The sequence below is a fragment of the Panthera leo genome, chromosome A1 (assembly GCF_018350215.1).
Source record: "Panthera leo isolate Ple1 chromosome A1, P.leo_Ple1_pat1.1, whole genome shotgun sequence".
Classification (NCBI taxonomy): Eukaryota; Metazoa; Chordata; class Mammalia; order Carnivora; family Felidae; genus Panthera; species Panthera leo.
The window spans coordinates 81,955,080-81,967,263 of NC_056679.1; the positions used below are offsets into that span (position 1 = coordinate 81,955,080).

Genomic DNA, 12,184 nt, shown 5'->3' on the forward strand with positions numbered 1-12,184 from the left:
GTACCTATGGAACTGAGTCCAGGGGCTGGGAGTGCCAATTCCAGTGCACCAGGCACGTGCTACATGCTTTGGAGCAAATCGGTAGTCATCCCTGCCTGTATCTGCAAAATGAGGAGGCGTAAGCAACTGTGGGACCCCCTGGAATGGAGACTGGCACCCCCTACCGGGATTCTGGCCACTGATATCCACCCATTGGGTGACGGGGAGATATCTACCGACCAGGGTGTGGGCTGTGATGCAGGAAGGGTGAGGTCGGGCAGAGCTTCGAGGTGGACTAGTAGTGACCTCTCCCCTGTGGAAGTCCCAGCAGGACTAACAACCCAAATGTTCTTGGAAATTGTCAAAAGAGTTGACTGTGTTTTTTAATTAGAAAAAAGTTTTTTTTTAATGTTCATTTTTGAGAGAGAGAGACAGCGCACAAGCAGGGGAGGGGCAGAGAAAGGGAGACACAGAATCCGAAGCAGGCTCCAGGCTCTGAGCTGTCAGCACAGAGCCCAATGCAGGGCTCAAACCCACGAACCGTGAGATCTGAGCCGAAGTCGGACGCTTAACCAACTGAGGTACCCAAGGCGCCCCTTGAGTGTTCTTTTTGCTCAAAAATAATTTCATTGTGTCTCATTTTTCATGCAAAATAGGCATTTTTATCATCACTTTAGATGAAAATTAAAGCTACTTTCACAGGGAGAGGCGGTGCACGCATGCTTGCTGACTTCTGGGAAGCTACCGCCTAAGCCTGGGAAGCACTAAACACAGCAGCTCGCAGGCTCGCCTGTCCTGATGGGTCCTGCGCTCTGACTCCAGACTGATGATGGTACTTACTGGCTGGACCAGGTCCTTCTCCTTGAAGGGAATGCCTCCCACGGTCAGGTTCAGATGATACAGTCCTCTGTCCAGCTGAAACAGGTCCCCAGCCACTGCGATCTTCATCACGGCATCCTTGTTCACCTTGATGACCAGATTCCGGTCCAGCTCCTCCACAGAGATCTGAAGGAAACCAGGGCCGGAGAGGCCGGGTATACCTTCACCCGGGACCCCCGGCCCCAGGGCTCACCCGCACACCTCCCTGTCCCCGTGTGCCAACACAACCTCCCTCCAGCTGGGGTGAGGCTCCAGTTCCCAAAAGGCCCCCGGCACTGGCTTCTCTCTTCGCTCCTCCTCCTCCAAGTGAAGCCCCTCGAGCCGCGTCCCTTGCCCCATCCTGGCACCTCTATAAGCCCTGCCGGGAGCTGCTTCCTGGGAGCAGGAACCCCGCCTGACATCACTGTTTTGGTGCCTCACTTCTCCCACCTGCAGGGGCCCCATCAAAGGCAGGGGGCACGTTTCTAACTCCCAGCAGGTAACTAAGTGTCTGGCACGGACCGGATGCTGTGCGTGAATTCACATGGACTCCAGAAGTTTGCATCTTTCCTCCTTTCCAAGCAGGAGAATGTAGAAACCTCTCTCTACACTCTGCGTTCTCCTAACCCTCCAGAGGTCCATCAGTTTCCTTTTTGGTTAAAACGGGAAACTTGTCGGTACTTGGGTCAAGTGTGGTCAGGAGGACACGGTGTCCATGAGGGGGCTGCAGGGGCAAAAGCAGGTCAGGAGGGGCGGCTGCAGGGGCTGCCAATGAGCCGACCCCGCTGACCCCACCCTGAGCGGCCAGTTCATGCACCGGGTGGGGGCAACTGTGCCAGTCACCCGTCACAGGCCCTGCGTGCCCCAGCTTTCTCACCTGGGTGCCGCCCACCCCCCTGGACCCCACACGCCCCACGACCACAGGGGCCAGGCTGCCCGTTTGGAGCACGTGCCTCCCTGGGCCCTGAAGGAGGCCGAGTCCCTCTGGCTCCACGGTCTTATCTGGGCTTTGCTGTTGGCACCCCTCCCGCAGCTCCAGAGACCCTTGTGCTGAGAGCTTGGGAAAGAAGGAAGGTGGCCTTACTTAACAGGGTGGACGCCTTAGCAGATGTCCCCAGTGTTTTTATTCAGAAAGTCCTATTTTAACATAGCTTTTAAAGGGCAAAAGGATGCTCTTCTCTCCCAGGTGCTTACTAAGAGCCCACTTCCAACCAGGGCCCTCCAAACTTCAGGAAGGGTCCTGTGTGTCAGGCTGCTGTGCAGGGGGTGCAGGCAGGGCAGTGGTGGGACACCTGCCTCTGGGGCTCTGGGTGCTCAGGGCACTCTCCAGAGGGAGGCACCCGTATGTGAGTGCGCCTGGGTCTGGGCGGAAAGGGCGCAGGTCCTGGGATGCTGCGGACACTTGGGCAGGAGCCGTGCCTAGATTTCGGCCCTGGACCCCCAGCTTCAGCGCCACGGACATCCTGAGCTGGACAGTTTTCTGAGGTGGGGTGTCCTGTGCACTGCAGGGTGACCGGCAGCCCCTGGCCCCACCAGGAGCTGCTGTGATGGACAGAATGGTCTCGGGGACACAGCCAGGTGTCCCAGGAGGAATGGCCCATCGAGTGTGAACTTCCCAGGGGCCGGGGCCCATGCCACTATGTGTAGTGTTCACCAACTGTCGGGTGCCTAAGCGCACGAGCAAACCCCAGGCCCTCCCCAGGAGTCCCTATGCCGGCCAGGCCGTTCCCCAGGAGTCCTATACGCCGGCTGGGCCGGGGGCACGAGCAAACCCCAGGCCCTCCCCAGGAGTCCCTACGCCGCCCGGGCCAGGGGCGGGGGTGGCCACGCTCACCGTCTGCCATGTGCCATGGTTGATGATAGGCCCGCTGCTGGTGACTCGGCCGACACCACCGTAGCGGAGCTGCAGTTCCAGCCGGCCAGCCCGCAGGCCCAGCACGATCCAGGCGCTGTCTTGATGACCTCCAGCAAAGAACAGGACCCCTTCGGGGTCAAAGGTCCTGAAGTCGAATTCAGCAAGCAGCCTGAGGGCCAGCATGAGAATCATCAGGTGACACACAGGCCCCATAGGACCCAGACCAACACGGGCAGGCAGGCACCCCGGGACTCCTTCCCCAGCGCCAGAAGCAGGCCCCGCAGTGGTGGGTGTCCATGCTGACCCAAAGCCTGGACTTGGCAGCAGGCTGCCGTGGATGTGCCAGGACCGCGGGGGGCTGCGAGCTGCCTCCCACCTGGTGGGCTGCAGCCTTTTGAAGCGCAGTCTGATCACGGGGGTCCCGCTGAACATGCGGCCCAGGTACAAGGACTTCACGCTTTTGGCCACATTGAAAGGCACGCAGGGCAAAATGTCCTGTGGAACGGGGGCGAGGAGTGTCAGGTGGGGCCCACCTGGTTCCACCCCTCCCGGCCATACGGGGCCTGTCAGGGTCGCAGGTCGAGTCCCCCTCAGCCATTCTGCCACCCAGATGCATAAGCAGGAGGCAGATGGGCCCCCCAAATGTTGGAGCGGGATGAGCGGGTATGGGCGCACCCCCAGTCTGGGGGCTCTGGCTGCACGCACACTGGGCAGGGCCTGCTTTGGGTGCAGGCTGACTGCTGGGCCGCGGGTAGGGAGCCGCCCTGGGGGTGTCACGCACAGGACAGACACGCCCCCCCATCCCGCATCGCCACTGCCCTGGGTCACCAGCCCTCCTCCCTGAGAACAGTCTTCCCGAAGGGGGCGGCCGCCCCGAGGACACTACCTCGCAGGTGTTCATGTCCGGGGACAGCTTGAGGCCCCCACGCCCGTCACAGTGGCAGGTGTAGCCCCCTGGGGAGTTGACACAGGCCTGCTCACAGCGCCCCTCAGCACACTCGTCCACATCTGTGGCCACAAGGGAGATGGGCAAGCCTCACCTGTCTGGTCACACATGCGGTGTGCTCTCTACGGGCTCCACAGCACGTGACTCAGGAGGCACCCACACCCCGCTGCGCCCACAGTGCTTCCCGGCAGGTCCAAGGAGCCGCTGGAATAAGCCAGCCGGTCAGCCACAAAGCACGTCCTCGTCTGAAGGGTCCACTGCCATTGGCAGGCACCCCCGGGGCACGAAGGGTGTGAGCGGCTGCACGTCCCCAGCTGTCCCCAGACACAGTAGCTGGAACTGAGGGCCACACACAAGCCCATCTGCTATGGCGGCACAGGGCATACGGTCTGGGGCAGGTCAGAGAAGGTGCCGAGCTGCACTCAGAGGCAGCACGAATGCATGTGTGTATTGTATGCGCACGTGTGCACACACGGCACGCACACTTATGTGCACACGAGCACACGTACTCACAGGTGGGTGCGGTGTGCTGTGTGTGCACGCCTGCACGTGTGTGTGTGCCTGGTGCCGGTGGGCGGCTGGGAAGAGAGGTACCTTGACAGTCTTTCTCCTGGGGACTGAACGCATAGCCCTCATCACAGAGGCAGGCGTAGGAACCCGGCAGGTTGCTGCAGCGCGCCTCCCCGCAGGCCCTGCCGTCTGCACACTCGTCCACGTCTGCAAGAAAACCAGCATGCTGGACGGGGGGTTTCTGACTACCATGGGGAGGTGCTGTGGTGGGAGCACCGCGTGTCGGGGGCGCAGCCCCCGGGGCAGACTAGGCCCACGCCCCCTCCGCCCAGCCACCGACACTGCAGCCCCAGGCCCAGGCATTGGGGCCATGGGGGGCAGTTCCAATCGGTGTCCTGGACACTGGACAGGGCTCTGAGCACTGGAGCACAGGAGCAAAACCCCAGGGGCCTTCCGAACGGAGGGTACCCTGCGTCCCTGGAGCAACTCCCCGCCAATGCCCCCGGGATGCCACCTGCATCTCCCAACTCGGCCTCCACTCACACCCTGGGTCTCTCCACCGGAATTCAAACACCACAGTAATGACAAGTTATCAAGGCTCTTTCTGAGGTTCCGTCCATCCTGCCCCTCCAGCAAACGACCAGCACGAAACTTCTGCAGTTAAAAACCCATTTCCTCCAGAGTCAGAAGGAACAGGTGGCTCGTGTCATTGCTACTTCAAACACCACGGGTCCTCACACAGCAACACGACACGTGTGTCTCCAAGCCCCACGCCATTCACGACTCCTCACGAGGGCAGCTAAACGCAGGCTTGCAGGTGCAGAATGAGGAAGACGTCGCTCACTGACCCCAAGAACGAGCCAGCAACCGCACACGTCCCTCGAGAGCGTGTGAAACCGCCAGGTTGCACCCGATCCGTTTCCAGCTGTGTGGACGCTTCTGAGCCTGGACTTCATTTCAGGAGCCAGGCAGGGCCAACCCCACGTCCAGAACCTTAGGAACCTGGCTCCCCCTAGTACGTGGGGCGTGCCGGCTGCACCAGGGAGGACACTGTGCTCCCTGCTCTGCACTCACACTCGGCTGCAGGGCCCCGGGCCGCTCTGCACACAGGATGCCTCATTGGCACAGGCTCTCTCTGAACACGGCCCATGAGGCCCTACCATGGTACCAAGGAAACCACAGGGACCCCCCACAGCCTCTGCAGCCTCTGTTGCTCTACAGAAGCTCATGACCTGGGCTTCAAGGTGTGCAGAGTCCCTGTGGGGCCTGTGACAGCGGAGGGGCTGGGGAGGGAGGGCCCGAGAGCCCGCGGCAGCATCAGGGAAGGGCTCCCCTGTCCTGGCCCTGTGCCCACACACCATCACTTCCCAGGCCAGGAAGCCTCCCCATGGGAAACAGTGGTCAAAGCTCCAGACCCCACGCGTCCACGTGGCCCTTGCCACCTTGCTTTCTTCTCCCACAGTGTCCATTGGCCACAGCCACAGAGCCTCTGGCAATACTGTGGGCCGGGCTGGGGGCCCAGACAGCTGAGCTCCAGCCTCTGGGCCCCTCCTCCCTACACCTCACATCCTGCCAACACTCTGCCCATTGGAGATGCCACTGTCGGGCAGTTGGTCACAGAGCACGGTGACTGGGAGCCAAAGCAGGTGAACAGTGTGCAGCATTGGCACGGGGGGGCAGAGAGCCTAGGCCCAACCATACTGTGTGCGCTGCGGCCAAGAGGTCCTTGGGTCCAAAACAGGCTCTTATTGCCCTCCCCCTGCGGGGGCCCCCGGCCCACCTCCCAGCCATGCAGGCTGGGGACCCCTCCTTGCAGCCAAGGACAGATGATGGAGAGGCCTGGGCCCCATTCCCTATGCTGCTGGGGGGTCCTTGAAGTGGGGTGCAGCGACCCCACCCCCTCCTTCCCAGTATCTCGGGTTCTGACTGAGAAGAACAAGATGGAAAGTCCAGGCTCCACAGTGATAAGACTCCCCATTCCCCACAGCCTCCCTTGCCTGCATCTGGGGGTCCCAAGGTCCCCAAAGAAATAGTTGATGGCCAAGAGAAAGGGGGGTACGTGAGGACCAGACTTGGCAGGCACACCCTGGCAGCAGAGGTGGGGCTCCTGCCATCATGCTAATCATTACTCAGTCATGCTGAGGACAGCACCTCGCAGCCCGCTGACCCAGCAGGTGCAGAGTCCCGTCCCACTGCCCTACACGCTGTTCTGGGGGGAAAGGCAAGGATGCAGGGAATATCTGGGACCCCTAGAGTCCTCACACATCATAGACTTGGTGAGCGGGTGGGAGGGAGATTCTGGTCACTCAGGGACTTCTGAGGAGGCTAATGCAGGATGTCCCCCATGGCACACGGCACATTTCCTGGGGGCGTCCAAACAGACCATCTGCCCGCGGCCCTGAGAACCCTGCCCCTCGGCCCCAGCAGGTAGAGGTGCACAGGCCACGGAGGGGCCCTTGCTCCGGAGGCTGCTTCCCCCTCAGTACCTCCATCTTGTTCCGGGGCAAGCCAGCAGCACTCAAGAAACGTCCCAGATTCCCAGGGACATGCCAGTGACAGACGTCAGCAGGTCTGAGTTGGAGGGTGGGGTGGGGGTGGGCGGAGAGCTGCCCCTGTGAAGTGGGGTGCCCCTGTTGTGCAGTAGGCTGGCCACAGCTTGCAGGATGCTGGGCTGCAGGGGGCCCGAGACAGAAGGGACGAGAGTTGCCTTCTGCTTGAGCCTTTGCCAGAGGGAAGCAAGCCGGGTGGGTGTGGACGGGGGCCCGCCCCTGGGTCAGAGGGAGTGGCTGAGAGCCCGGTGACTCATCCTGGGTCAGATGCTGGGGCAGCTCCCATGGCCGCTGACATGCCCGGGCATGTGCTCTGCGAAGGCCCCTCCCCCTCCTCCCGCCTTTGCAGGGACCCACAGCCTCTCAAGAGGTGACCGCCAGCCTCAGCAATCTGGCCATCTTGCCAGATTGCTCTGGCAATTTGACAGCTGCACAGACTGACGGGGAGGGCACGGGGAGGGCTTGGGGAGGCTCGGCCCGGGCGTTACCTTGGCAGGTCCTGCTGTCCACCGTGAGCGTGTAGCCACTGTAGCAGGCGCAGTGGAAGCTGCCGGGCTTGTTGAGGCATATTTGGTTGCAGCCCCCATTCTGCTGGCTGCACTCGTTGACATCTGGGCACAGAGCAAAGAGAGGCTGGGGAGCATGCAGAGGTGACGCACAAGCACCTGCACGCCTGTCCCCACAGGAGACCCCGCTGTGCCGAGGGCGGTGCCCGTCTACCGCGAGTGCACACTGGAGGAGGGCAGGGCCCCGGGGTGGCTTGGAGCAGCAGTGAAGGGGCCCCCGAGGTCACCAGGTCTTGGGGTGTTTTTCCTGCGGCTTCTTTGCTCACCCCCCAAAACTGCAGACAGGGAGGTTGGACAAGGCCCCACCCAGGGTCCCCAGGGGTAGCCCTACGGTGGCTTTTCTTCCAGTCCTGCCTGAGCCAGGCCACTGCCAGCATCCGATAGCTTCTCAAAGGTTGGACAGCGCCCTGTCCTTGGAGGCAAAAGCAGTGCCTCTCCATGTTCTTGGGGGATGTGAGGGGCCAAGGGGCCCCTCCTCTCCTTCTTCCTCTGAGCCGGAGGGAGGTGGGCCGGCCATGAGGGGCCAGGTACCCCAACAGTCTGGGGCTCCTGCCTCCTCTGGAACAGGCCCTGCACACCCCCCGGGTGGGCTGGGGGCACAGGGAGGGGCCTCACCTCTGTCACAGAGCCGCCCGCCCCAGCCAGCTCTGCACTGGCAATAGAAGTTGCCCATGAGGTCTTGGCAGACTTGGGTCCCCTCCTTGTTGCAGGGGTTTGGGGAGCACTGGTCAGGCAAGTCTATGTTGAGAAAAAGGAGAAAATATTCAGCTGGGAGGGAACGGCCAGGGGGCAGGCCCACCGAGGCAGGCCCAGACTAGAGGCATGAACCCCAGCTCCGGGCAGGAGAACAGTCATGGAGCAGGTGGGCCAGGCCCTCGTCTGTTCCAGGGAGATCTGGGTCAGCTTGGAGGGAGTGTCCACCTGCCTGCTGGGCCAAGGGCAGCAGAGGAGGACAGGGTGGGCCTGGCTGGGCTCCTTGTGCTCTGGCCTCCCAGGGAGGAGGCCCACAGACCCCTGGCTGACCTTAAGGGTCACATGAGGAACCCCCATCCCGGCCGACATCTCCACAGTCCCCGGCCAGGCATCCCATCCACTCAAACCCCAGCATGCTCCCCACAGGGCTTGGCGGCCACAGGAGCACCCCCACACCACCTGGCCGGATGCGGGACTGCCCAGGCCCAGGCTGCCTTGGCTCTCCCAGAGAGGGGTACCGGCCGGCCCCTGCTCAGGGGGCAGTCTGCCGGCCAAGACTGGCAATCGCCACCTGCTTTACAGGCTAGTTGAAACAGTCACGGGGGGTGGCTTCCAAGGACTTGGCATGTGAGCAACTTCTCACAGGCTGCTGAAGCCCAGCTCCAAGGTGCCATAGCTGCAGGGCCCGCCCACAAGCAGCCTGGCTCGCTTGGGTGCAGGTGCTGTGTGGGAGGGGCTGGCCAGGGGTCTCCAGGGGATCTCAGCACTGGGGCCCAGGCTGACCTCTGCCGCTCTCACTGTGCCCATGCTCAGCAGGCCCAGGAGATTTCCAGCCCCGCAGCCCTTGTGTGGGTCAGCTCTCGCCTTGGTTCCTTGACATACCTTGGCCAGCTTTCCCCTCCCCTCTTCCAGCATGGACACCAGCCCCTTTCAGCCTGGGGACAGCACTGGGCCTGTGGCTGAGGTCCAAACCCAGGGCCAGGGCTGGTAGATGGGGCGGGAGATGCCCCGAGTGCCTGCAGCAAACTCGCTGTCCCTCAGGCAGGTATCCTTCAGCGGTGTGGACAAAACCTTGCTGCTCTGGACCGCTTCCCTGTGGCCCTGGGGACTGTGGGCTCCAGGCTGGCCAGCTGACAGCCATCCCCAGGCCCGCAGGGGAGAGCAGGTCACTGTGTCACCCTTCCCAGGGCCATGCACCCCACAACTCTCTGATCAGGTCAATCACTTCTCTTGTATTTACATGTATATACATATTTTTAACATTTATTTGTGTTGGAAAGACAGCACGAGCAGGGGAGGGGCAGAGAGAGGGAGACACAGAATCCGAAGCAGGCTCCAGGCTCCAAGCTGTCAGCACAGAGCCCGATGTTGGGCTTGAACCTGCAAACCGTGAGATCATGACCTGAGATGAAGTCGGACATTTAACCGACTGAGCCACCCCAGGTGCCCCACTTCTCATTATTTATGGAGAGAGTAGCCCACACAACATGGCGGCTGGGCAGGTGGAGAGGCTCGTCAGACTCCCGGGTTTTCCAGCCTCTTCTCTACACGAGCCAACAGGGCCCCCAAGAGCCGAGAGCTCAGGTGTCTGTCCTGCTAGGAGACTGACTAGGTGGGCACAGGCCACTGTTTATCACCTCTTCTTAAAATGACTGACATTTCCAGCCCAACGCCAGGTTTGGGGACAGCATTTCTGCCCCAGGCCTTGCTTGTGGTCACCAGCAATGAATTCCTAGTAGAGCCCTTCTCCGCCTCACCAGCCTGGGGCTCAAGTGACCCCCAGCCCATCTGGGCCTCCCGTCAGCCCTCATTGGCAGGACTCCAGACTCTGCCAAGCTGCGTCCCTTTGTCCCATGCAGGTCTGTGACCTTGTCACCAGGGCCCCACTTCTTGGGGAATCCGCATAATTGTGTGCAAATAACTGGGGTCTGAGTCTGGCATTGGGCTCCTCCTGTGGCCCTGCCACACTCACTGGCAAGTGTTGACTGGACACAGCATCCCCAAATGCTTTGTGACACTTGCACAGTTGTTTTTGGCAGGGAAGGTAAATGCCTTCTCCCCGTAAGCAAGCAAGAATCGGGTCCAGGAATGAGGAAACGGGGCCTGGGAACGGTGTGTCCCACAGCCACCAGGAGCTGGCAGGTCAGCCCTGTGGACCCCACGCTGCCCGTGGGGAGGGGCAGGAGGGCTGGGGAGGGCAAGGCCCAACACCAGCCCCAGAGGTGGCAGATAGGGCAGGAGGGTTGTGTGCCGTGTGTCAGGGCCTGGCCTGCCTGCTCACAGCACAAGCCCAGAGGGGCCCCCAAAGGCAGAAGGGTGTCTCCACTTGACGCATTTGGTTCAAGATTCAGTTATTTCAGAAGTGCGCATTTGACACGTGGAACTGCCTGAAATGGCTAAAGCTCCTTGAATAAAAACGCCTCAGGGCCCCACAGTCCAGGGTGGAGACAGACTTCTCCAGGGGACACCACAGCAGGGCTCCCACAGGACACCCACAACAGTGGCCCCAGGACCCAAGGAAGGGGGAGGGGTGGTCCTGAGCATTTGACACCGGGCAGGGGCCCAGCGAACTCCTGTGGGATCGAGGGCGTGCACGTGAGAGCATGGGTGAGGATAAGCCTCTGCAGGCACCCAGGGCACCCGCTTCCCTGTGGCTGGGCCTCCAGCGAGAAGGAGCCTTGAGAACAAGGGGTTCCCCTTGCCCCCACGCGGCCCTGCTGCTCTGAGCAGCCGTGTGATCTCTCGACAGGAAGCCTTTCTCTCCATCTCGGAATGAAGGTAAAGATGAGTTATAAGCTGGACGACACACTCAGTGCAGGGCCCACTGTGGCCAAAGGGAAGGGGCCCTTCGGACACGGTGGGCAGAAGGTGGAGACATCGGCAGGAAGAAAGCCCCAGGCCCGGAGCGCAGCAGGGCTGGACATGGGCACCTGGGCAAACCGAGACGTGGGCTCTTGGGGGACATTGCTTCGATTCTGACAATAATGGACAGTCAAGCACTCAGCTCTGCTGCCTCACAGCCACCAAATGAGACAGCTGTCGGGAAGGAACCATGAAAACAGCCTAAAGTTGCCCAAACTGCGCTGCGGGTGGAGAGGCCTGCAGGAGCCACTCCGGGGGCGCAGGGGGTGGGGGTGCGGGTGCCTGCGGGTGCGGGCAGGACGTGTGTCCTTCCCGAGTGACAGGCCTTGGGTCCTTGTCCCCAGCTGTCTTCATGCACACCCCAATAAGGACGCACTGTATTTGCAGGGTGCCCCAGACTTCGGAAAATTTAGAGGCACAGACGGTGTGCAGTCGGGTACCCACGGAGGACGACACATTTGACTATAGCGCACAGTCCAGAGAGACTGGGCATGGGGGGGCGTAGTGCCGCCACTGCATGAGATCTGACCCTGGTGCCAGCTCAGGAAGCCCCCCTTCCTTCCTCACCCCAGCCGCCACCAGAGCCCAGAGCCTCAAGCCCATTCAGAACACATCTTTGCTATTCAAACAATTCCGGTCCCTCTAAGGCCACAAAATCTCTCACGTGGCACAACATGGCCCAGGACTCAATGACTTTAAATAAATGCTGTTGGAACAAGGGTGCAGCTCTCTGGAAACAATGATCTTCGCGCTGTGTCAGGAAGCATGGATAACTAGGTAACTTTTTATGATTTCCAGAAAAGGGAGCCTGAACCCAGGAATTAAATACTTATGGGGGTGCCGGGGGGCTCGGCCTAAAACCCAGGAATTAAACATCTACGGGGACGTACAGTGGCTCAGTGGGTTAAGCGTCCGACTTCAGCTCAGGTCATGATCTTGCGGTTTGTGGGTTTGAGCCCCGTGTCGGGCTCTGTCCTGACAGCTTGGAGCCTGGAGCCTGCTTCTGATTCTGTGTCTCCCTCTCTCTCTGCCCCTCCCCCATTCATGCTCAGTCTCTCTCAAAAATAAAAATAAACATTAAAAAAATAAAGCAATCTCATCAATTTGGAGACATAATTTAAAAGAAAAAATTGGTTTAGCAAATTAACAACAATAAAAAAATTGCTAAAAACAAAAAGCCAACATGACATGAAACTAAAACTGCAATGACCACGCCCCTTGGAGAGGCCAAGGTCATGGGCTGACCCCCGGGAGGCCGAGGTCACAGGCTGACTCCCAGGAGGCCGAGGTCATGAGCTGACCCCAGGGAGGCTGAGGTCACAGGCTGACCCCTGGGAGGCTGAGGTCATGGTCTGACCCCTAGGAG

At 60.8% G+C, this 12,184-nt stretch overlaps 1 protein-coding gene across 1 annotated transcript in view; it reads right to left on the bottom strand.

Annotated features, from left to right (window-relative positions):
* Window positions 1–12,184, bottom strand: part of GAS6 (growth arrest specific 6) — a 32,838-nt gene that overhangs the window by 6,595 nt on the left and 14,059 nt on the right. Inside the window, exons 5-11 of the mRNA XM_042930830.1 lie at window positions 7,879–8,001; window positions 7,186–7,308; window positions 4,233–4,355; window positions 3,579–3,700; window positions 3,069–3,187; window positions 2,672–2,861; window positions 820–984 (exon numbers count right to left, since the gene is read on the bottom strand). Of these exons, the coding sequence (XP_042786764.1) occupies window positions 820–984; window positions 2,672–2,861; window positions 3,069–3,187; window positions 3,579–3,700; window positions 4,233–4,355; window positions 7,186–7,308; window positions 7,879–8,001 (965 nt within the window). The remainder of the gene's footprint in view (window positions 1–819; window positions 985–2,671; window positions 2,862–3,068; window positions 3,188–3,578; window positions 3,701–4,232; window positions 4,356–7,185; window positions 7,309–7,878; window positions 8,002–12,184) is intronic.